The sequence below is a fragment of the Pholcus phalangioides genome, unplaced genomic scaffold (assembly GCF_987345545.1).
Source record: "Pholcus phalangioides strain wild (caught in Gottingen) unplaced genomic scaffold, Ppha-v1.0 ptg000015l_1, whole genome shotgun sequence".
NCBI classification, from domain to species: Eukaryota; Metazoa; Arthropoda; class Arachnida; order Araneae; family Pholcidae; genus Pholcus; species Pholcus phalangioides.
In genome coordinates, this window is record NW_028301608.1 from 59018706 (window position 1) to 59045375 (window position 26670).

The 26670-nt window shown below is 34.4% G+C and overlaps 1 protein-coding gene across 3 annotated transcripts in view; it reads right to left on the bottom strand.

The window, feature by feature from the left end:
- Window positions 1–8508: 8508 nt before the first annotated feature.
- Iml1 (GATOR complex protein Iml1) overlaps window positions 8509–26670 on the bottom strand; it is a 35381-nt gene continuing 17219 nt past the window's right edge. For all 3 annotated transcript variants that reach the window (XM_089243866.1, XM_089243865.1, XM_089243867.1), the window contains 18 exons: window positions 24563–24694; window positions 23833–23980; window positions 23346–23433; window positions 22531–22647; window positions 22193–22278; window positions 21861–22035; window positions 21569–21766; window positions 18456–18653; window positions 18090–18145; window positions 17385–17450; window positions 17023–17152; window positions 15108–15222; window positions 14843–15004; window positions 14441–14601; window positions 14140–14308; window positions 13768–13949; window positions 12037–12147; window positions 8509–8985 (listed from right to left, as the gene is read on the bottom strand). In XM_089243866.1, the coding sequence (XP_089099992.1) occupies window positions 8773–8985; window positions 12037–12147; window positions 13768–13949; window positions 14140–14308; window positions 14441–14601; window positions 14843–15004; window positions 15108–15222; window positions 17023–17152; window positions 17385–17450; window positions 18090–18145; window positions 18456–18653; window positions 21569–21766; window positions 21861–22035; window positions 22193–22278; window positions 22531–22647; window positions 23346–23433; window positions 23833–23980; window positions 24563–24694 (2507 nt within the window). In that variant the 3' untranslated portion in view covers window positions 8509–8772. The remainder of the gene's footprint in view (window positions 8986–12036; window positions 12148–13767; window positions 13950–14139; window positions 14309–14440; window positions 14602–14842; window positions 15005–15107; window positions 15223–17022; window positions 17153–17384; window positions 17451–18089; window positions 18146–18455; window positions 18654–21568; window positions 21767–21860; window positions 22036–22192; window positions 22279–22530; window positions 22648–23345; window positions 23434–23832; window positions 23981–24562; window positions 24695–26670) is intronic.

Consider the following 26670-nt stretch of genomic DNA (forward strand, 5'->3'; position numbering starts at 1 on the left):
ATGTGTGGCTTCCTCGGAAGAGAAATAACTTTTTTTTTAGAAAAAAAATCTTTTATTATTTATACTGGCCATATATTTCTATCCCTCTTCTTGTTCTCTTATCTAATCTTGAACAAAAGCTGATCCTGCTCACTGGCAGTCGATTGGTTGGAAGTGGTGAAAACATATTTTACAGTAAAAACAACTTCAATAAGTTTTTAGAAGATGAAATATTTCGGTGTGGCTGAAATAAAGCAGATCAAGTTTGGCAAGATATCTCAAGATAGCCACTGAAAGGGTTAACACTGCAAGTGCCGTTGGGGTCATTTCCACCCTTTTTCCAGTATCCCCTGTGTTATCTCAACACACAATGCAACGTTGAAACATATTTTCTGACTTTTATTAAAATACTTCAGGGAATACTGTGACAAATTTTCAAAATTCTATGTTAATTACTAAAATAATTATAGTAATACCTAGAACAGCCAACAGGGGTCATTTTGGTCCCCATGAGCAAAATGATTGATTTTGAAGTAAATATCTGTAGATGGTTCTAGAAACAAGTATTGGGGACCACCTGTGTTCAAAGAATGTCAACAATGTCACTCAATCAGTACCATGAAATCATGAGGTACCATAGACTTGACAGCTTAACGTCTGGCCACTAACAGATTTGCTCTTGCCTCAGACTTGGTACAAGCTGATGGGGACCATCCATTATCAGCACACAGTCCTCGACCAAAAATAACCTTGGATGAGCAATTGTTGCCATGTAAATAATGATGCAAATTTATCCAATACATGGCAAATAAGTTTGCCATCAAGTTCTGGTTAACAACTGTTGTGAAATCCACAAAATATGATCTGAATAGCTATCTGTATTTGGGCAAAGATAAAAAATGACCAATCAATGCACAACTTTGGGAGAGTGATATTACTGCAACCCATGGCCCCCAGATCCTTGAGCAGGGCCCTTAGGCTGCGATATTTTGCGGGTCCCACACCAGACATTCACGGGGCCCTTTATGATTACTTTATATCACGAAAAACAAAAATGATGAGTATTGTTCCGGGCCCCAGGGCTGGAGTCCTGTCAGCCCTACCCTTGTGGGGACCATGATGCAACCACATCTGAAGTCCAGACACACCGTCACAACTACTTTACTTCTGTGAAACTTGTAGATGAACCTTCTAGGAAGAAAAACAAAAATTGCATGTGATACTTAAATGCCACAATATTTTCCTGTTGCAATGAGAAATATAAGCACACTCACGATATGTACAAGAGCAAAAAGAATATCAAAATTCTTAGCACCTTGCACAGGAATGTGTCTGCAGATGACAGCGCAAAAAAAAGCCAAACAGTCACTTGTTACAATTGCATTAAATGTGGCATAGATGTAGCAGGTGAGATGCTGAGGAAATACACAAGATTCGGAACTCGCAGGTGACCTGTTCATGCATTTTACAATGTCCTTTCAGCATTGTCACATTCAATGCTTGCATAGTTTTCAAGGAATCCTCAGGCTCCAGTTTCACGCTGAGGATTTCTTCTTGTGCTGGTGCTTTGTGCAACAAGTGCCCTCCAATACTCCTACACACCAAAAAACGAAAAAAAATGTGCCTTTCATCTGTGCAAGAGACTGAATAAGGCCAACAGTGAGAAGGATGCTAGAAACCGTTATGTATCAAATGTGTGGCTGCCACTGTCAAGAGTGTGCATAGGCGTAAACTTCTATATGGCCCATGGGCCCGAGCCCCCCCAACATTTTTGAAGACGCGGCTCAGCCCCCCCCAAAAATTCGTATGAATATGGCTTATTCATTTTGCAATGATGAAAATTTTTTTTTAACCAAAAATTGTCCTAATTATGAATTAGTTAATGGAAACAATCTGCTCAAAATTTTAGTTCTTTTAAAAAATCTGGATGGTCTTTGGCTTTCTTGTTCCATGACAATACGTTTATCTCATTTCTTCCCTGCCGTTCAATCCCCAATTGCACCCTCCATCGGTTCCAATCCTTACTGCCAGAAGCCACGGCTGAGAGGAAGATTCTTTGAGGTGTTGAGGGGGCTCTTTCTTGTTTGCCTGTGGCAAAAACTGTGTGTCTCTTCTTTTGTTCACTGGGACCGGAGGACGGCCATGGCACCGACATGAAAATAAGCCCAAAGATGCATGGTGGGGGGGGGGGGGGGGGAGGTTGAAAATTGGGAAGCAATGATATTGAAACCGAAATAAATTGCACTCTATAAAGAATAGGTGCCAGAACCTAGAGGCTGAGGCCATTTGAGCCCCCCCGCAATAAATTTTGTAAGGGGACTGAGCCTCCCCAGTAATTACTGAAAAAAACCATTGTGCAATGCATTCTCCCTCTCCTTCGTACACGCTTGAGTCACGTATATGCGGGAGGACCAATAACTTTTAGGCCCCCCCCCCAATGTTTTTTTGAAAAATATTGGGGAAAAAAGCACATTCTAAATGCCCATTCATAACATATCTTGAGGACCGATGCCGAAACATTTTTCAAGCCCCTTTACAACAAAATTTGACTGGGGGTGGGGGTAGAACATAGAATCAAATAAACAACAAGTGAATTATAATATTGATTTCAAAAAAGGAAATGAAAACTAAATGATAATTTTTCAAAGGTCCAAGACCAAACCCTCGACCGGGCTTTATTGGCCCATTCGTTAAGTCACAACTACATTTTAACAATGAATACAAAATATTATCTTTATAACTAAGGGATTCCTGAACTATTTACGTTTGCAGCACTCATGGAAATTTTAAATGTTGCCCAACACCTCAGCCAACGTCTTCCTAAAGAGTGTAGTCAACACCATAACCCTTGTTTTGTGGAACAGATTTGCACCCTCCACTAATATAATTTGACTGGCTCTTCGTTTTCGTAAGAATGCTCATTTATGAAAGAAAATTAGAATTTTTTTTTTAATTTTTGAGTAGGAAAACTGAACATCCTAATCTAAATTGTGCATGTGTATCAATAAAAATTATACAAACTGTATAATTTTTATTGATGAGGTGACTGAAAAGGCAGTGACAGCAACGTCAATGAGGTATGTGATATCCCCGCCCCCTCAACGTTTTCTCCCCATCTGGTTGGGAATTTCGAAGATGAGAAACGAAACTAAAACTAATTCAATAAAAAGTTATCAATTAGGTCATTGCAAAGATGGCCTACTGCACATTATCGGTGGGGGGGGGGGGAGGGAGATAGCCTACAAGTTGGCTACAAGACTCATTCATTCATAAAAAAAATATCGCTCACAAATTGAAAATAATTTCTTCAATTTAAAAAGTAAAAATTAATCTTCAATTACCTAAGGAAGCAGGTTGGCCACCCCTTTATAAATAGTGAAATGCATGCACAATATCGGTATGTAAGTGCCGCAAAATGTATCTATTTAAAATTCAATAAATCATAAATAGTCAGTCATCGGTATAACGTCACTCGGGGACCAAATAAAAATGAACGGAAGCTGCGATAACTTGATAACGAGTAATCCCATTTCACTAATTTTGTTGGCAAGGACTATAAAAGAGATGTTATAGGCATCCCCTATCCTGCATCAGGGCCTTTGGTGGATATAGTGAATTTTTCGTGTGAAAAACAAAAAATGATAGAGGGGGGGGGATCGTCCCCCCGCACTGGAGCCCTGTTAGTCCAACACCTTCTAAAGCAGCTTGCTCTAGAAGGTGTTGGTTAGTCCCACCGTTGAGCGGGGGGGGGGGGGCATGTTTATAGTGCAATGTATGTCTGATGATGTTAATAGTTATGACTTTACAACGAGATCTTTGGACGAGAGATCTTTTCAAGACTCTCTCTCGGTCATCCGTTTATAAGATTTCAAATTGAAAATTAATTCAACAAAGAAAAAATTATACATTGATAGGTTTCCTTTCCATGTTTAGCGAGAAAATTCTTTTTCTATGAACACAGGACCATAGCGTGCCTTTTCGGGGCCCCCATGGCACACTTTTTCTGGGGGCCCTTGGAAAGGATTATTATTATGCAAAATAAATGTACATTATTTTGTGGCGCCCAATTAGGCATGTGGCCCTGGTGCAATGCCCCGGTTGCCCCAGCCTAGTTAGGGGGCCTGTATGACCATATAGTAGTTATTCCAGACAACCAGCTTTCGCGGGTAGATAGGACAAGGCAAATCGCTTTGGGACAAGATCAAAGAAAAGCGTTGGGTCGCAATAGGCAGGATTAACCATTGAGGACAACAAAGCACGTACTTCTGACACGGGCATCAGAAAAGAGCAATCACTAATTTATTTTTTCTTAGCTGACGATTGTTTACTGTCTCTGTAGATCGGCTGGCGACAGAAGTAGAAAATGCCATCAGTGAATCCTCTTGAATGCACTTCTGTACTATGCCTGTGACAAATACCCATTATGAGTTTAAATAAAAAAGGAGAAAACTGTTCAACAGAATACACCCCAACCCCCCCCCCACTTGTTAACTTGGGAACTGGTTGAAGGGTCTATATCGCTTCCTGTACGATCTCCTTCCTCATTGTTTGTACACCCCTCTGGAGGTAGCAATGTATATGATAGCAATAATGAGATGGATGTTGTAGTTTTCCTGTCAGCGGTGCTTTGACTATTTTTGTTCCACTGTAGAAATTTAGTAGCCTTTCTAGAATACAACTGCCCTGAAGCGAGGCGGAGCATACTCAAACACACACATATATATAGGCGAATTCCGAACAAAGACGCACACGAATGGGCAGCCAGATGTATTGGAAATTTTTCCCTGAGGAAGCGTGAGAACTTTCCCGAAATTTTCAGTCATGGATACCGCCATCTAACGGAATCATGTGTTTATAGGTGTTTAAGTAACACACATCTCTGTGTCCCTCCTTCAGGAAGCTAGCACAGTGTTACATTTTTATGTTGTCCAGATGTACTAACCATGAGAAAAAAACGAAGAATAAGACATCCGAAATGTTCACAATAGATGAATTCGGCTGGTCAATTGACCAGCCGAACTATAGTAGTTACAAAAGGTAATTGCCGACAAATGGTTGCGCACGAAGACTTGAGAAATTTTTCTGTACAGAGTTGACAATACCGAAAACAGGATTGTCATATTAACTATAGCATATAAGAAGAGGAAGAAATATCCAGTTGTTTTTGAATCCAAGTGTCATCGTTGAGTGTTCATGTTACAAATTTTCAAGTCAACGCTGATCGATCGTTGCATCCTTACTCATCCTTCATGATGAAGGAATCATCATCAAAGCCCGATTTGTAGCAGAGCAACAATAATCTTGGTAAGTACAACCTCATTAGCAGTTTCTCTAATTTTTTTGGAATTTTGCGATTGCATAAAATGTTTATACAGATATTCTTGAGGCCAAAAGCTTTTACGACAAACATTGTTTGGAACAAGATTGTTAAAGAAATCTAAAGTACAGTAGAACCTCGATTATCCGAGGGCGGATTATCCGGAGTTCAGAAATTACAAAACTGCGAAAGGTGAAAGAAAACCGACCATGAAATTATTGATCAGACAACACGAGATTTTGGTAATAATATTCGGTGATAGTGATTAGAAGAATGGGAACAGAGATTGTTATTGAAGTTATGATCAGTTAGATCAGAGTATCCTATAATGGGCAATATCGCCCCTTGGGGGCATGGAAAGGTCCGGGGGGGGGGGGGGAGGAATGAGAAAAAAACAAATTCTGAAGAGGAGGACGATGAAACAAAAAGTTTGGGAAACTGTGAGTTGGATTATTCAAATTTGTTGTGCTTAAACAGTGGTCTCTAATAACAAGGAACAAAATAAGTCGAAAATAATTTGTGTAAAAAAAACATCTTATGACACCCAAATTTTTTGGTTTTTCTGCAAGTCAGGACCTTTGACTTGAAGTGCCCCTAGAAAAAAGTGGACAATTATAACCCTGCATAAATAGGGTCAAAGATGTTTAGTTTATTAGCGAATAGAGTAAATACTGTGCTGTTTAAATTAAATGGGCCACTTCATGCAGAAATTAGGACCGGTTCAGAAACTATATAATTGTATAAATAGGTTCTTGTGTGTATTTTTTGCGTAAATTTAAATGTGAGTATTTGACATGAACAACATGAGGATACAAGAAATATTTATTTTAAATCAACGAAATGTATAAATATGCGTTTCATTCGAACTGTTTGCTATTGCTGCTATGTTTGGTTATTCCTGGTGATTTAAACCGTGGTTTTCGATAGGCCGTGGCAGCATTACATGATTGAAAATTTTTATATCGTTAGATTATTAAGTTATTTTTGTTAAAATTAATTAAGGAACCGAGTATAACATATCGATATAACATATGTACTGAAAAAGTTCTTGGGGCCAGGCTGGTCGTTGATCGCCTGCGGATGTGACCACGGAATGGAGGTGGCTTCAACAATATCTGTTGCAAGTTCCGAAATGAACTGACTGCTAACGGAGGTTGATTGTTGACCGTAGATGCACTGCAAAAACAGTTCTTTAAAGCAGAACTGATTTTTTTTCAAAAGAGCTGAACTCGATGCTTTATTGACTTTTTTTCTTGAATATAGAAATCGAACAACACAGACGAATTTTTTGTTTAAGTTTATAAATAACGCAATTTTGTATTTCAAATCTTGAAAGGAACATCATAAGAGTGCTTGAGGTTTATGAAACAGCAATGTTATGTCAATCTTAGTGCTGTATTTCGAGTCATGTTTTTTTGTAATATAATTTTTTCTTGATTTCAATTTCATGAAATATGGTTTTGAATTACAATAATTTTTAGTTTTCTTAGGGAAATTTTTGTGGAAGAGTAAGGTAGATAACGTTTCAGTTATACGATTTTTCATTTATACGACGCTTTGACCCGACTGTTCGGTGACGTGCTTAAAAACCTCGTTCATACGACGCGACGTATAAACGAGGTTCCATTGTATGGGGCTTGAGCCCCCCCAACATTTTCAATAACTTTACGCCCTTGAGAGTGTGTATTATTCAACTTGTGCTAAAGTTTAACGAACTTTAGAACATATTGTGGGTTCATTCATAGTTCATGCTCATAGGTATAATTTTGGTTTCAGACATACTAGTTTATAATTATGTGTTGTCATATCATCCTTTCTTGCTCTATTATAATTTATACTTTCGTAAAAGTCGTGAAACGAGTTAAATCACATAGAGCTAGACTTGACTTAGGTATAATGTAATCTCTAGACACCAAATAAAAATGACTTCATAAACAAGTTGATTTAATAACGAGTAAATCTATTTTTGCCAATTATGCTAGCAGAACTACATCACCAAACACAAACTCTGGCCATATCGCTATATTGCAATTTATTGCCATTACTGAGATGGGTTGGAAATGAACATGCTATCTATCTGTGGTCACCTCGAGCACGTTAGGGAAACTATATTATCTATATCCATCCTCAGGTTCGAATCCGGTACCGTGACAGCAACCTTCACAGTGGTAGACAAGCATCTTACCACCACGCCACTCGAGTGCCTGCCAGCAGAACTGACGTTATAGGTGGGGTGACATTGAAAAAGGTCAACATTATAATAAGGTCTTACTGTACATGATCATTTCAACATCATTCAAACAACGATTACTTTTAATAGGGCTTGAATTTCTTATGGGGGTCAACTTGACCCCTAACTGAGGTTTTAGGTTAGTCCGAAATCCGGCTGTTCTAGTGTTAAGACACTTCTGCAGTCTATAAAACAGGGCCTCATTGTGTTTTGTTATATATTTACAGACACTCCCTACTCCATATTAGTGAACAAAACTTGGGAGGGTTTCATGGTGTCCAAACCTCATAATCTCATCAAGAGATTCCACTGCATTCAGTGTTGTTTAGATGTCACGGGTATACAACAGATCTGGTGTTCCTGGGCCAGAGAGGGTGCCAAGTGTGAGATCATTGTGCCACACTATGATCATGCACTAGATATCTTGTCCAAATGCTAGTGGAAGAAATTTGTTCCAGTTCTCCCCTGATTTTTTTTTAATCTCTTTTTCCATCGTTGCAAAACTTCATATATAATGTATATATAAAGCTTTACAATACACATTAATGAATCTTTGCACCCACATATGTATATTAATGTATCTTTCTATGGAGAATTATTGAGGAACATTAAAAAACTAGAATACATATCCATATACTGTATATAAAATAGAGAAAAAGAACACATAGGGAAAGACAAAACAGCTTACTTATCTGTGCTATTTTTTCCTTTCTATATATTTCTATTTTTTCTTTATTTTTGTTTCTTTCCCTTCTTATTATTTTTTGTAACATTCATAAACAAGAATTTTTTTTTTTTTCAAAATGATTGCAGATACTGCAAATGGAGATTCTCCAAATTTGTTGCCAAAAGCATATACATGAAAGGATTGATGTATAGACAAACTTCAAGCAGCACTCACAAGCATCAGCACAGGATTAGCCCAAGCTATATGATACATTGCAATTTGAAACTCAAAGGGAATCCAGTGCAGTATCCCTCCCCTCAAGGGTAGTTACGATATTAAATATGCTTCCAATATGATCAGTCTTTATAAATGAGATTCAATCACAAAAAATGTAATCAAGAACTTCTATTTCAAATATTTGGTATTTGTTTATCACAGAGCATTAATTTTCAAATGTAATCCAGCATTCAAAAATAATGTATATACATAAATATTTTTTGATTATATCTATCCTTGAAAAAAATTGACGAAAATGCAAAAATATATATATTTACATATCACAGCAAAATAAAAAATATACTATGAATCCAAATATAATGATATATTTTCATCCCTTAGTGAAGGAAAATCTGACATCAAGTCACATTTCCAAAATTGTTCCAATCTGCCATTCTTGTTTGCACAAAAAGCACGGAAATCTCTCATTACTATTCGCATGAAATTTTCATCAACTGTGCCAGCTGTTTTCCACCGCTTGGTGATCATGTAATTCCACGAATACAAAAACCCAACCTGAAATTATAAAAACATCTTTGTCAACATTAAGGAGAAATATTTCTTGTATTAAATTATGAATATATATATATGCATGATATATGTATATATATATATGCATGATATATGTATATATATATATATTCTGCACTTTCCCACACATGCTTTTAACTTAAAAATGTAAGAGTTGGGAATGTTGATTTGAAATAAAATTTCACGAAAAAAGATATAGAAGCAGGATCCACACTATGCGTTTTACTCTAGTGATTTGCTGAGCTCTTGCGTTATGTAGATGGCACGAAAAGTTACAAGAAAAGCATATTGTGAGAGTTCATTTGGTTTCAGCATATCGAAGAGACTCATCACACTTTTCTAATCTAATATGGTGGGCAGCAGAGGCGCCACCATAAAGAAAACATTGGAGGGCATGAAAGTTGCTGGTCATCCCATATATACAGGACTTGAGCACGAATGCAGAAGGAAGAAGGTGCATTGCATTGTTTTTTCTGAAGTTATTTGGGAGCTCAACCCCTTTACAAAATTTATTAGGGGGGGGGGGCTCAAATGACCTCAGCCCCTAGGTTCTGGTGACTATGGTAGACATCTGTAATGATACAAACCTAACCTGTTTGTGTGTGGGTGGAAAAACAGCCAGAAACTAGAGCATGCGTAGTGAAGGCCAGTCTTGACAAATTCTGAATATAATATAATGTGTATAACACCTTCCTACTAAGGGTAATAAATTGAACAGGTTTGCATTAGAACATCATAACGTCCAGAAGAAAGAAAGAGATCAGCTGACATATTTTGAAATAAACGTTTCTCTGTATGCCCTCCAGATCGACAGGGTTTTCCCCATTCTATGTACAAAATTGATAAATAGAACTGTTTTCAACTCTGTTCTCGGCATCTGCAGTGTAAGTAAAAAATAGAGCATAAACATATAGCTTGCCTATACCCCAATCTAACTTGAAGGCTGTCCAGACACTTTTTCTGTATATTGATACCAAACTATCCTGGCGATATTAAAGGGGTAAGCAAGCACTAGTCCAAACCTTGAGAAGAATGAAGGCTGCCCCCCTCCCCCCACTATCTTAGAAATCTCTGATTCGGGTTTACCTTTCTGATATTACTCATTACAGTGAAACCTTGCTACAACGATAATTGATGTAACAATAAATCTCTCTACAATGATATTTTTTCTAATCTCATTCTGAACTTTAATGTTCAATTGTAATGTGCAATGTGATATTCTTTACTATGCATGATAAATTCCTCTAAAATGGTATTTTTCGTACCTCATTAAAAATTGCTTTCAATCAATTTTTAAACCCCTTAACTATTGGTCTACACCATAGTCTCCCAAACTTTTTGTTCAATCGCCCCCTTCATCAGAAATTTTTTCCTCTCATCGCCCCTAAACTCAAGTAAACCCATAGGATCCTATGTTAAATCAGTAGGTTCTATCGCCCACCAGGGGCAATATTGCCCACTTTGGGAAACACTGGTCTACACAATATCAAGGTTTCACTATACATCAAAAATATGAAAATATATTTTTTATAGGTATATATACAGTAAAATCTCCCAACGATGACCACAAACAGGACCATAAAAATGTGGCCGCTACTGGGAGTGGTAGTTTTCATTCTGCAAAAAAAACTAAAATTTGCAATCCATGTGAAATGAAAATCCACTCTGTAACTGATTACGAAAGTTATATAATTGATTGTATTAAAATATATTATTATTATAATTGATGTACTACACTATTATGACATTCTAAAATTCAGGCTTATAGTGCTCAGGTAGAACACAACAAGCGAGAAAAACTGATATGGACCAATACAGTGTACCAGCAACCCCAAATAGATATTTGTTCACACTGGACCTTCAACTATACCTTCATTCCAGGCCGTTACTAAGTCCAATTCGATAGCTGAAGACATAGGTGCTATTTAATTTAAATATAGGTGCAAAAATTTAATACCCTGGACATTTCTATTCCTATTTTGTGAGCATCATTTTTTTGGACAGAACCATCCCTTGGATTAGGGAGTGCCAAATAAATAAGGATTTCTAGTAATCAGATAACTTGCATATCCCTCTAGTAATTAGAGTGCTGACAACAGATCTGTTCTGCTGTCCTCTATATTATCCCTTCAAATTTTTTTCCTTTCCACTGCCTTCAATATACCCATCTAGCATTTGTATATAGGAAAAAAAGCATACATTATATTTCCTTCCCCCCCCCCCCATAAAGTTCGGGAGAGGGGAAACTCCCTTAAAAATCAGCTTCAAAAGTATTTTTCTCATTGCGGCATGCATATTTTTTTCCTCACCCCCATGTCCAAAGTGGCCGTTATTCGTAAATTGTTGTTCGGAAGTTTCTTGTAATATTAAGTCTATGGGATGCGTTCTGTTCCAAAAAAAATGTGGCCATTGTTCGGAGGTAGCCATTAGATAGGAGGTTTTACTGTATATACAAATACAAAAAGGCCACAACAGGCAAATTGCCCAATGAGGTGGCTGAAAAAACATAAAACAGCAACCCAATATAATAAAAGCATATATTACCAAAACAATTGTTTAATATATGATACACTGCTCACACACATAAAAAAAAGGTTATGGTTGTCTTATCTAAGTATGGATAGCTTCTCAATTTATCCCACTATGTCTATCATACTTATTTTTAAACTTACCAATTAAATTAGAATTCAAGACCCAGGAGGTAAGCTATTCCATTTATTAACAACCATACTAGAGAAAAACTCAGAGACACTACAACCTAGAATTGGCCCTTACTAAACGATACCGATGTCCCCTTTGCCGAAGCAGTTTATTGACGGCGCATTAATAACACATGGTCCATCCTATCCATCCTGTTGAAAATTTCAAATGCTTCGATGATATCCCTCCAACACCCGTGTTCCTCCAATGTAAACATATTTGGGAAATCAAGCTTTTAGCACAGAGAGAATTTATTTTACACATGTAATCCACTAAAATATTCTAAAATCATACGTTTTCAGATAAATCTGATTTTAAGAAATAAACTGTTCTTACTTTGGCATCCAATTCAGATTTCATTTCCACTGTACACTTATTTTGTGCTCCACTGAAGTGATGGGTGATATATTCATCATGTGGGCTACTAATTTGTTGCAAATCAAGAACCTAGGGAAAAGCCAGTTGAATTGAACTAGATTTTCACTGAATAATTGAATATTAATTCATAACTGAAGTGCAACAAATATGATATTTTCAACTCTTCATCAATTTGATGCCATGTAAATCAACTTCATATTAATACTAGCCATCAAAAAGCAACCACCAAGTTTGTAATTTGCATAATCATATGTTTGTGAAAGTACTAGTAAAAAATAGTTGGCAATGAAGAATATGTGAAAGCAGCTGTGCACTTATGTGGGCACCATGCTGAACTCTCACGAGGATCCAGGTTCAAACCCTGCTGGCAGCACAGTGGTACTTCGTTGAAGTTGGTTTTCTGGTTCCTCAACTTTGAGGAGGGAATATGAGCCAGTCTCCCATTTGAAAAAAATCTCTGCAGAGAGCATTAGTTAGAAATTCTCCAGACAAATATATATGAGGTGTGTAACATGAGGGACCCGCCAGTTGCCGATATTATGAATCTTGGATCGCCGGTGGGAGTTCCGCAGGGATAGTCATCGAACTCAGTGAAATTGTGATAAAAGAAATGTGCAATAATAATTTATAAATGTTTTGCAACATTACAACATGAACATTAGTGCAATATTTTACCTTCATGCCGTTAGTGGGCCACGGACTACCTTGCAGTTAATATCATCATGAGAATTTCAAAGTGCAATAGGCCTAGTGTTGTAGACCCTGGCCAGGTCTCCAATGTTTACATTCTGTATGTTGCCAATTTCTATATGTCAAAGTTTTGTAATAGTGTTTTATTTCATATAGATATGCAAATGAGATGTTATTTTTAAAAGACTTATGATAATTTCAGTACCATCCATTCTCATCCTGGACTCATTTGAGTAGTGTTCTGAACTTGTGCCTTCAGGAGAAGACCTGGACTGATCTTCCGTAGTTGAAATTGTGAGAACGAAGTATACACTGACAGGCAGACTCAGTGAGGACGTTTCAATAATATTCTGTGATAGTTTAATTTTTTTTAATGTCAATGTCTAGAAGAGAAATTTGTTGCACCATTTAATTCAAAAATATTTTAACAGATTTAATGTTAAATAATATTAGTGGAAAAAATCATGTCTTTCATTGTTGTCATTTGCAAATAGATTTCAATGCTGGGAAACTTAAAACAAACTGTGAATGTATTAAATAAATACGGTACAGGTGCATGTACAGTCAAGTAGAAGAAGAGTATGTGAAAATCACATGCCTTGATGCCTTCTATAATAAGCACCATATAAAAAAAATACAGAAGGTTGGAGAGAACTTTTTTTATACACTAGAATTGTGTTTTCCCTGTTGTTCTTATGCGCAAAAAGCAATTATGCTTCTTTGAAAGAAACATGGCAACAACTAAAGCTTTTTCTCAGTTTGACGACAAAAAAAATTGAGGCTTATTGCTATTGCAAATTATATTTACAAAAACGTATATGCTCATATATGCTAAGGTAAACCCACAGTGATTTGAATATAGAATCAGTATACGGGTGTGTGCACAAATACAAATGTTTTGCAATAAATTTTTTTTAATACCTGTTGTATTTCCAATGATCAAGAGTGCTAATTAGCCGTATCATTAAAGTATAATACTGAATAAATATAGTTACATACTGGTGCTAGCCTTGATTGCCTTTCATCCGGTTTTCTCATTTCTTTTGGTCGAACTGGTAACATTACAAACATGCTGCCACTAATGTGTACATAGCGATGAAGGGAAGGAGATATTGAACTACGATATGGTATAAAGCCAAATCTGCATAATATCTTTTCTTGTAGCATGAAGACACTTTCTTCTAAAAATTAAAAGTGAAGAAGTGAAAAGAAAAATCACTTTAAAGAACAGATCAAAGTATATCTCAACATGATGTTCACTTATTTTTAACATAAATCTATTCAAATCCCTTCCGTTATAAATTCCAAAGCTAAATTCAGATCATTCGAAAAACAAATTTGTTTCCTTACTTTAAGTTGGCATGAGCTTACCATTCATGATCTGTCCTGTTGCTTCCATGAGACAATTCATATCCAAAGGAATGAAAATTGGCCCCCTTAAAGGATCCGAATCATCTGAGAATGGCAAAGCAAATGGATCACAAGGTATAGGAACAAGCTGCAAGTTGAAATTGCTGGCTTTACGAGCCCAGCCTTGCACCTTCAGGGAAAAAACATTAATCACAATTATAATCTCAGTTTAAAAACTTTGAATTTACAGTCTTATTCTAATCAGTTTTTTTCAAGTAAAGAACAAAATTTCCATGAATTTTTTATGCATTACTCCACTCACAAGCTCAGCTGTGATATTCCCTGTTCCTACCATCCACTGCACAACTATTTCAAATGCTTCATATGGTTCATAGATGGTTTGGTATCTGGCTTGTCCCCACTCCATCCGACCGCTTGTTTGGCCATCATCAATAAGAATATTAGTGGTCTTTAGTTTCAATGCTGAAAAAAAAATATTTATTTAAAAGAAAAAGAAGTCGAGATTAGTGGCAATGAAAATCATGAAAAAAGTCATAACCTAGCTTAGTTCAAGCACCTACATTACTGGCTTCCTCAATTTCCCATATTTTTTTTTATCTTTAAGGTAAATGAATAATATATAAGCATAGATAGGTATTCAAAAAGCAATCTGAACAGCATATTCATTCATATACAATTCAGATTTTAAAATCAGATTACACACTAGCTTTGGTGTTTTCATCATGCCAAAGTTCTTCCTCTTCGACAGAGTAGTCATAATTCACAGATAATGGTAGCACAGTTCGAGCTGGACTCAGTTCAACTTCCATCCAGTCCCGTTGAAAAAGATAGAGATTTTCATCTCTTATCATTCCTGAGTGAAAGCCTAATTCAAAAAAGAAGTTGCCAGTTAAAAATTGTAAAGTTCTTACAAATAAAAAAAATGTTGTCTCTTGAAATATTGCTTCACATCTATATTTATAACAAACCTTTATATGCATCTTTACCACCAGCAGGAACAACATAATAAAGGTAAACTCCATGAATAAATGGAAAATCTCTTACTCCTGATGCATGGCAAATCAGCCCTTTTTCCAACAATGCCTATAAATGTATAAAAATGTTTTGGTGTATAAGCATTTCAATATTTTATAGTTTCTGTAAAACCAAATGGAAAATTTCATGTTTAGTTTCATCAAAGCAATGTTTCCCAAAGGGGGCAATGGAAAGTACCAGGAAAGCTATATGGTTATGCATAACAATGTACAGTGAGACCTCCCAACAATGGGCCCAAGCAGATGTGGCTGTTATTGGGAGGTTGGTGTTTTTACAAGATTCGATATTGCTGAAAAATAGATTAAATTTTGATTGCTTGTAAAATTATAGCACATGCTTTAGAAGAGGGTTTTGTACCATGCGACATTTATTTTACATTGAAGATGCATTGAACTTTTCATTCAAAAATTTCATAAAGAAAAAAATCTGTACAGCTGTGTCGTAATCCTTGCATCCTGGGGCATGCATTCTTCAGATCAGATTTATGCTTCAATGAAATCAGCTATTTTTTGTTCTTATCTGAGGCAGTATTTTCAGTTAGTGCTTACCCAGCAGCATGCTTACCCCTAACAGCATGGAAAACAATAACTCTCCAGTCTATGACATAGACACTTGCTAAATTCAAATCCTAATTTCTGTTCTGTTTTTTCTGAAATGTATCTAGTACACCCATTAGCATCTACTTGAGGAACCCTCAGGGTCTGCGGACTGCATTTTGGAAACCACTGACCTAGAAAAGAACCCATACTTATTTTTATGTTCAAAGGGCTCAAGGAAGGAAAAACTTTAAGCAAATCTTGAGGGTTATTATTATTATTGTGTGATAAAATGCATAATTTTTCTTTCATTTTAATTTTCACAAGTGGCCATTATTCGGCAATCTTTGTTCAGAGGTCAACCTAAACGTTAATTCAATGGGATGCATTCTTTGTGTTCCAAGAAAATGTGGCTGTTGTTCAGAAGTTATCATTGTTTGGAGGTGACCATTATGGAAGGTTTTACTGTAGTTTCCTATGGGATTGCTCATGAGGGGGTGATAAGAAAAAAAATTCTGAGCAGGGGGGACGAACAGAAAAGTTTGGGAAACTGCATTAAAATAACCTGGAAGAAATATTCTTTGAAATGTCTGAAATATGTTATGTTCAGTGGCTCACGGTAGTATTCCATTACAAAATTATTGACAGCAACTGTGATTCTTGTTTTTAGCAGGTTCATGGCCAAAGCAGGGGGGATCTGCGCCCCCCCCTCCCCCGCCCCGAAATGTGAGGAAATGACTGAAAAAAGGAAAAAGATGACCAAATCTATTGTTCTATCACTTTGGTCCCCCCTCCTGAATGAAATTTCTGGCTACGGGCCAGAGTAGGTTGATGTAACTACCAGGTATTTTTGTACTAACCAGGTATTTTGATCAATATGTCAGTTAATCTATTTATAGAATGTAACAGCACAATCAACTAGGCATTAATCAACTGATAAAAAAACAGAAATTTTCTTTCTTTTCTTTAAAGCAGGTATTTTTACTAGGCTTATGTCTGTAAGTTGGTTTTTTTAGTAAGTCTGGGATAAAAAATAAACTGTGCACCAAAACTGCAAAATATGAATGAGGAGGATCGGCTAAATCCCAATCCACACATTGCAGAGAATGTTTATTGAATTTTTCACTTTCCTAATTCAGAGGTTTCAATAAATAAAATGGTCAGTAGATTTCGAAGAAAGTTTGCTTTCATGTCATAAATCTATACTAATTATTTCGAGCTATGCACAATTTCTTACCCATTTCAATTGCTGATGAAATATCTTGCAGTAAAAATCTCAAACAAAAATTCAAAAAATTCTGGACACATTTACCTTGAAAAGTTTCACAGCTCTGAGCTCTGTATTTATTCCTTCAATATTATCTGCTGCCCATACCACAGCTTCTGCACTGATGAATGTATAATTTGGTAAGCCCCGCTTAACCAAAAAACTTATGCCATCCCTAAAAATATTAAAATATATTTTTGATTTTAAAAAAAGCCATACAAAAAAATTTTAGTTTTTACTAGTTTTTAGTTTTTAATGTTAATAGAAAAAATTCTGGGAAAGTAAAGAAACAAATTCTGCTTTCTCTTGAGGATTAATGAGAATTATTTTTGAAAAAAAGAAACTCTGTTAATAGATTTCAATCTTATAATGACAATATACACAGACTAATCTCAAAATATACTCACTGGGTATTTTTCATTGTTTCAATGATTTCTTGTGGTGTGGATGAGTCTTTAAGTTTTTTACCCTCTCTGATGAATTCGAAGAGAAGGGAAATTAGATTATAAACACAGATGTATTAATTGTTTAAAAAAATACTAGATATCTTGGCAAAGTATTAACAATCATTCATTATACAACAATTCATATTTTATGGTACACAGAAACTATCAATAACAAGAAATCTAAGAATTTCATTTAAAATCATAAAAGTGCATTGAAGAAGACAGAAATAACTAAAGCAAAGTAGACTTTGTTCAATAGTAAGGAAGGGGACACTGGATTTGATTAAAGAACTCAAAAAAATAATATATCTTATAAAAGCTCCTAAATTTTTGTTTCTTGCAATAAAATCAAGAGGCACAGACTAAACACCAAAAACGTGAACAAAGGTAAAATAATATAAACCTTCACCACAAGCACTCAATATTTTATGGAACTACATCGCATTTTAAACTAGTGAGTCCATATAAGAGTTTTCAACTTCTTTCAGAATGAAATCTTTTTTGAAAACAAAATTTCAACAAACATTTCATAAAAATTCATACAAGTTATTAAAATTCACTAAGATTAACTTACATTTAGATAACTATCAATGAATATAAAATTTTTCTATCTCACTAAATTTTTTGAATAAAAAACTAACTTTAAATAAATATAAAAAAACTCACATTTCTTCCATGGATCCATCAAGAGACATACCACTAGAGACACCGTGAACGGATACCTGCAAGGAAAATATTGGATCAACAACTTTTTAAAAATATTTTGAAAAAAAAGTATCCCCCGAAAACTACATAAAATTCTTCAAAAAAAAAACAAAGGTTTACCCTCCCCCCATCCAATTTATATTCAATCTATATAATCATTTGAACACTTTAAAATGAATTTAGGGAGGGAACATTCCATCATTTTTTGTATTTTTTTAACATCAAAATATTTGTTTTCAATGCATATTAAAGATTATAATACATGCTTGAGAAATCACTTAATCAAAATATAATATAATTTAGTATAACAAAATTAGGAAAAATTACTTTTCCATCATCAATAATGGGCGATATTCTTCCAGTCACTGAAGGATGAGGAGGTACTCGAGCTCCACTCTTTGCCGAAACACTTCTCATTCGAGGCCTGTCGTGGACTTGATTGCTAAAGACACGATCTCGAGATGAAGGAAGAACTCCACCAGCAATAGATTGGCCCAAACTTTGCCGTCGAGAATTATAAGAGTTCTTGAAGAGAAAAGAGCACAATTGATAAATAATGTGCCTTTTTTACACATTTTTGAGAAAAAAAAAGTATTGCTAGCATTATTGGAGTCCTACCAAACAGCTGTTTAACATAATTTCAAAATTATAAATATGGCTCAAAAATATGTAACCAAGATTTCATATGCAGTCAAACCCATTTATAACCAAGTAAACAAAAACAACAAAACTATTCATTGTGGGCAAACTTTGTTATATCCCCAAAATAGTGCATATACACAAAACGAAAACATAATTTTCGATAATCTAAGAATTCTAAATTAAATAGAGATTAAAATAAAATAACTTTAAAAAAATAAAAAATTTAATTTAAAAATCTTGCATAACTTCATCAGCAAACACCAGTGAAAATATGTGTTCATCATTGTTTTTTTTTCTTGATATGATCGTAGGCGTCAAACACTTTTCCACTTCATCTAATACTAGAACATCTGTACCTCGGAACGCCAAATAATTTCTACAATTTTTAAAAATTAGAATGTCTGCCCAGTTTAGAATATTTCTCATTTCAGCAACAGCTTCATCTTCTTCGTCACCTGAAATTGTATCATTTTCATTTTGGATTTCATCGACACTGCCCACGTCTATAATCTTGGTTTCCACCAGTATGTCCTCATCAACATTTACATAATTTTGAAAAAAAAATTCTTTTTTTTTAAGTGAATTCAAGTTTCATCATCATCTTCCTTTTTTTGAATGGCAGAACGATGTAATTTCCACCAATATTTTGTCCAAAACCTGCATGCCTCCAACAATTCTGAATGATCACTTCCAAAACATCATTCCAAGTATTAGCTAACATAAGACAGGCTTGTTGCACACATCAATTTTATGGCTTCTTTGTCTTTTTCTAAACTAATTAAAACTTTTCGGAGTACACTTTTTCTGTACATTACTTTAAGATTCTTTATTATACTTTGATCCAGAGGCTGTAACTTAGTTGTGAAATTCGGCAACAGATGATGAACGGTGATTGATTTAAAAATCACTTTGGTTTTTAAGACATACAGTTGTCTATTAGAAGCAAAATTTTTTGTTTCTTGAGGCTCATCTCATCGAATTCCTCTCAACCACTGAAAAAAAATCAAAAAATCTCAGAAGTCATAAAAGCCTTTTTGTTTTCTGTGTATGACACAAGAAGTTTTTCCTCTCTTTATAAAGCATTGTGGATTTTTCAATTTTCCTATGACGAGAATCAATCTTTTATCACTGCCATCCATGTTTGTGCATACCATAGCAGATAGACAAAGTTTGGAATTTTTACCACTGCTGCATTCTTCTCTCTTGAAAGTCAGTTTTCTGAGGAAACAACTGATAAAATATCCCAGTCTCATCTGCATTATATACATCCATGGGTTTGTAACAGGAAATAAGTCCTTTACTGGTGTTTAACCATTTTTCAACAGCTGCATTGTTGACAGAATCAAAAATTTATTTGCATGCAATTCCATGACAATTTTTAAATATTTGTAACCATCCATCATATGCATTAAAATCACTTGTCTAATACAGTAAAACTCATCTTTTGCAGACACTCGTGGGACAAAAAAAAATTGCCATAGAAAAGAAGTGACCGTATCATAGGGGGGGGGGGGGGGGGGGTTCCTGTTGAAACTATAAAATACAGTATTAACAACATATGAAATGGTTTTTGCTTGCAAATAAATAAAATTCTGACAATATAAAAGGCACTTAAAGTCATGAAAATACATAATTAAAAGACAAACAAGTAATTAAAATTACAAAAAAATACTGTACAAAGTTTACATAGAACTGAATTTACATCTTTTGAAAAAACTAATTAATCAATTTTTAGTGGGTTCACAAGTATTCTAACTTCCAAATGTATTTTAATACATTGATATTAGTCTGCGAGACTAAATCCAATGACTTTCCATCATTTGTGTCTACAGTATTTAATCAATGCATTGAATTCATTTGCAAAAGCTTGAACTCCAATTTTACACTTTTCACTGTATTCCCGATGGACCAGTCACTGGAACATTTTTCCGTCTCACTTCAAATCGTTTGAAAAGAGCTGCTTCCACATTAGTTTATGAGCTCCTTCTATGAATCTCTTCTTGGAGATGTTCAGTTCACCATCTGAAAACTTTCTTCTCGATTCCTCTTTTGTCTTCAAAATTGTGGACATAGCAAACTTGGAGTACAAATCTCTTTGAAACCTCACTTTTTTCCATTTTTAGCTCTCAACCAACTGTAAGGCTTCAATTTTTGAAGCAATGGATAGTGTTTTGAGCTTGGCATTTTCAAAAATTGACCTGCATGCAATAACACTACCACAATCAATGTCCAAATCTAGCTACCTAGTGGCACATGTGCATGAAAGGTGTTGTTTGTTACATTGTTGGAAATAAAAACCTTTATTTTTCTTTCTAAGATTTTCTGCATGCAAAATAGAACTTTACGAAGAAAAACAAGAAAGTGAAGAGGATTAAACAATATTAAAAACTCCCTAGAATAATAGAATTCCTTCCAAGAAAAAAAAATGGGGCATTTTATCAATTGTAGCTATGTATTGTAAAAAGAAAAATCTACTGATAAGATTTAGATAAGATTACAAAGAAATTTGGGAAAATTTGTGCTTGAAAATAAGTTGAAAATTTGTTATAGGCACATACTTTGCTGAAATAGGTGTTCGTTATAAGCAATCGAAATAACACAGATAAGCACTTTGAAATTCTTGGGCATTGGAAAACTTTGATATAAGTGAAAATTTGTAATATCTGTGTTAGTTATAAGTGAGTTTGACTACAATTACATATAAATCTTATTGCAATGGCATTATATTTAAAATAAAATTAAAATACTTGGATATGATCTTTATGGTTAAAATGAAAAATGAATAAAAAGGTATTTACCTTGCTTACTTTAGGTCCTAAACGTCTTATTTTATTCATAAATTCAACAAACTTCAAGAATCCTTCCCGTTGTTGCATTTTATCCTCAGATGAAAACTGTGTATACAGATCACAATAATCACTGCCATCAATGATTTTTCGAGTTGCATCTTGCACTTTAGGAACTAACAACATTCGAAGCCTCCAAAACTTCAAAGACTAAAAAACATTGTTTCATTTAAATAAAGAGTGAGGGCTAATAAAATTAATACAAGGAGAATAAAATGACAGTGCATTTCAAATAACAACGTACATCTTTCAGTTCAAATTCCCCTTCTCCTTTCATGCAGATGTAATGATCAAGGTAGTTCCAGCCATAATTTTCGAGTTTTTCCCCAGTGAAGTTGACCCATGACACACCATAAGTATCACTATCCGGAGCTTGAAATCTGTAACAATAATGAAGCTTGATGTCTCTATAGGGATGCCTAAAAAAGGGAAAAAAATTTAATGTTTGATGTGCCTTGGTAATACAAGAATTGCATGAATAAATATAAATATTACATTCATTTAAAACCATTCAAAGCACAAATGTTTCAATGATGAAGAAAAAAATTTTAATGTAAAATAAATAATTGAAATAACCTTGGTTTATACTGTGTGACAGTTATTTTTGGACCATCAAGAGAAAGTTTATGGAATATTCTTCCAATGCTCAGCAAACATTCCTCCTAAAAAAGTAAACACATAATATTTATTATATCCCTTATTATACAAATACAATATCTCTCTTCTACGGACACCAGCAGAACAATAAAATTTGTCCATAAGAGAAAGGTGCCTGCTAATCATGAGTTTGAAAAATACATACTTTAATTATACAAAGGGGAATTATTATTTGGCTGTAAAAGAGGGGTTTTACTATAATTTGAAAACAGATGTGGATTTTTGCTTGCAAAATAAACCAGCAAATAAACACTCACTGGCTGCTCAATTTTCTGGTTACGACTGACCAAAGGTGAAGCAAACTGCGGACTTGTGCTTGCCTGAGCATGGGGATAGAAGGCATGTTGTTTTGACAGCAATATTATTTGGAAACCCTAGAGGAACAAAGCATGATGGTTGACATGTTTTATAACATAGATGTAAAGTAAGTGCACTAATAGTTCAGGCATGATAAAGAAAAAAATTTAAAAATAGCATTATTATCTTATTCAGAACCTAAATTAAGAGGAAAAAATGCAGGATTATCAGCTTTCAGAGGATCACATCCTAAATTAAAGGAAGTATGCACATTCAGTGTTTCCCACACACACAATACACATCAAAATTTAATTTCACTCCTCCAAATTTAATTGAGGAATGAAAATACTTCTTCAAATTGTAGGTAAGTTTTTTTAATCAAGTTATTTCTCACAGATAAAAAAAAGGATGCCCCTTCTTTTTACAAAACTATTCCTTAAAAATTTGTAGAGGTGTGAAAAAAAAAAAAAAAAGTTAGTCTTTAAAATTATTTTTTCGGATAACACTGTAAATTAGTAGGTTTTTTATAGGATGTTTTTTTTTTCTAACACAGTTGCTAGAATGCTCTATACTGGCTGCAGGATGATATGAATCTGTAAGGAACTATGGAAAGGCAAAATTGCAGTAACCACTTCAAGGAAACTAATATGAATGACTTGATTCCTTCTCTCAACTTATACAAAAACTCTAGAAACTAGCATGAGAAGAATGTGAACTGTGGATGTTGAGAAAAAACATGCAAAATAAATATGGCGAAAGGAAGTGGGGAGCATACTTGCTGTAGTCTCTGACAAATCAACTCGATATACACTTCAGGGGTTGTCATTGTCCTGGTTCTAGCCTCATCATCTGCTGGGAAGCACCTGAAAGACATCCACAGTGCTTTAAAAAATTTTCATTAATAAGTATTATTAGTTGTAAATTAATTATAACAATTTAATTTAATTTACTAACTTTTTAGTTAATTTAATTTACAAACTTTTTGGTTAATTAATTTAATTAACTTTATTTATTAATATTCTTACTTATATTTAACTATAAATAGTTCATTCACGAAAAATACTAATGTAAACAGCAACCTTACGAATATGATTCTGAGGTTTTTGGAATATTGAAAAAAGGTTACAAAAAATGATATTATATCAAAAAAATTATTTCCAAATATATAAATTTTTTTAAACAAAAAATTGAATGTCACAAAAACTTGAAAATACATATTTTCTGAATGCCCATTTGCAAAATGAACTTGAAGAATGCATTACCTTGGGCGTGAGTTTTCAGCAATGATATCTTCTGGCAGAAGAAAGTAATCAGATATAACATAATCGTTATGTAAGCTGCTCTTATCTGGAAAATAGTCTGTAGTTATAGGCAAGCATGCAGGAATAACCAAGGATTTCCAGTCAACACCTGAAAATTAGTTAAGCATTATGAAATTTAATCGGACTGATGGCTAAAAGAGAAAACATTTATAACAACTATAGTGACTTACTATTTCTTTTAGATATACATGGAGCAATCATAAAATGTTTGGTATTTATTCTATTGAAACAAATTTACATATTGCATTAACATTGGCATAATATGGGAATGTAATATTATTATATAAATGGTGCAATATATAATGTAATATAAAAAATATCAAATATAAATACAGTATGTGAGTGTAATGAAATGTACTGATTCAATATCTAATGTTATATTGTCCCTCCCTTATGCCAGAAGCACACATGTGCAATGTCCTTGGAAAAAAAGAACATGGGAAATCACACTTGAATGTTTATTCTCTACCCATGTTAGTCTATGGAAGTTATTTTCCTAAAATGTTTTGTACACATGATTTTAATAGGGATAACATGCGTTTTTGAGGCAAAACTTAGATAGCAAAGTGAGATATCCAACCAGCTGATAGAAAAGAATAGCACATTTGTACTTCTAGCATGCAGGGAATGATATGTTAATGCAATAATACCTATAATATATAAAAACAACCTGTAGTTAGAGCTGGAGTCCATTCCTGTTCCCCTGTAGCTCCCCACAGCCAAGTCAAACTTCGGTTACTTGGAATTCCCCCTGATGACTGAGAAGCTAATGAAGCTCGTATATTCGAGCTCGGCAATTTGACTATAATAAAAAATTATATTTTTCGGACTGAAATCATAAATTGAAATATTCATGACAGAAATGCTTTGTAACTATTCGTGTGATGTACTAAGTACATGAATTTCAAAAGCATAAGAAAAAATATATGAATAAATAAGAATGAAATATTGGTAGGAAACATATATGAAATTTCACAGTAAAGAATATTTTTAGCCATGAATAAAATGCTCTATATCAGAGCATTTCTCAACCTGTGGTCTGCGACAATGGCATAAGTTGCCCACAGGCAAATGATATAATTCTGAATAAAAAATTATTCAATTGTTTTTATTGATATTAGTAAAATCCATTAGTGTTCCAATAAAAATTACACATTCATAATTGCACTCAGGTTCATCATATTACATCAAGGAAATTTTCAGCCTAAATACAGGATAATATTGATTGTAGAAAAAAAAATGCAATAAATGATGTTTTCTAATTACAGCCAAAATTGCTAAAGGACACGCTTATTGCAAATCACAGTAACCAAAATGTATTTCACAAAATAAAAAAACAACAAAAAACACACACATTCAAATTACTAGGTGACCATATCTCATTGGGAAAAAATACAGGAAACTTATCTAAAATATGGTAAAATACGGAGCATCGCCAAAAGACACCAAAAACTATACCATAAATCAGAAAAATCACCAATTGTGGTTAGAATTGCTGAAATGGAAGAAGAAATTAAGGGCTACTAGAAATCGTAGTTAGTTGAAAAGTAGCGCGCATGGAAAAATATCTCTGAGATAGATATTTACCTTTTTGACAACAATTTTCATACTATAATTTATAAGTTATGACGATATCTTTTTGTTTAGAATTTTAGTAGATATCACGAATTCAAATAAGGATCGTGGAAAAAAAGGGACAGATGCTAATGGAGGTAATCGGGAATCAAAGCGATAGGGAGTCGCTCCAGACCAACTTAAACAGGATTGCAGCATGGGCAAATGAATGGAGCATGACATTTAGCGTTGACAAGTGCATGGTCATTCATTTTGGTTCGAACACCCCACTGTTCTTTTACGAGTTGAATGGTGTCACTATCCCGGATGCAACTAGGGTCACCAATTTGGGAATTCTCATTGATGAGCGGCTTAGGTTTTCTGAACATTGTTCAGTGATGGTCAAAAAGCGAATAAAATGCTTGGTCTCATTTATTTTCAAAAAGATCTCTTTGCGTTCTCCTAAAGTCATTCTTCTGCTTTTCCTAGGCTTAGTTCGTCCTGGACTGGAGTATGCTGTAAGGTTTTGGACACCTTACCTACAGAGGGACATAGACTTGTTTGAAGGGGTGCAGATGAGATGTACACAGGGTTTGAGTTACGAAGAGAAACTTCATTCTTTGAATTGCATTTTTAATTGGGTTGCTGTATTTTTGTGAAATATATGACATTCATATTTATTATGGGCATCTTTTTCTCAGCCACCTCGTTGGGCATTTTGTCTTTTGTGGCATTGTATTTGTATAAAAAAATCTAAACAACCAAAATTACATAATGTGGGGCATAATTGGTCCGTCGAATCGTTTCAGACATTTTATTGGTCCTTGGGTTCAGAAAGGTTGAGAAACACTGATCTATATGAATAAATACAAATTAATTTTTTAAAAGAAATTTATGTTTAATATTCAGTGATTAAAAACCTTAATGAAAAAATAGTGCCTTGATGCTGTGTTCAAGAAATAAAATTTAAAAAAAAAACCATGAGAGTTTTCTGTGCAAAACCTTATGTATAGAACAAGTTTTGGAATCCATTGATTTTTTTAACACTTTCTCTTTAATAACAAACATTTTATTACCTCACTAGGAACTTAGCTAAATAGAATAACTGTTATAAGGCACCTTATTTGTATAGTTTATTATTGGTCATAGAACCAAAACATAATAAATATATTCATCGACCATTTCAAGGTATAATAAACAAAATGATAAATTTTGTAAGCATAT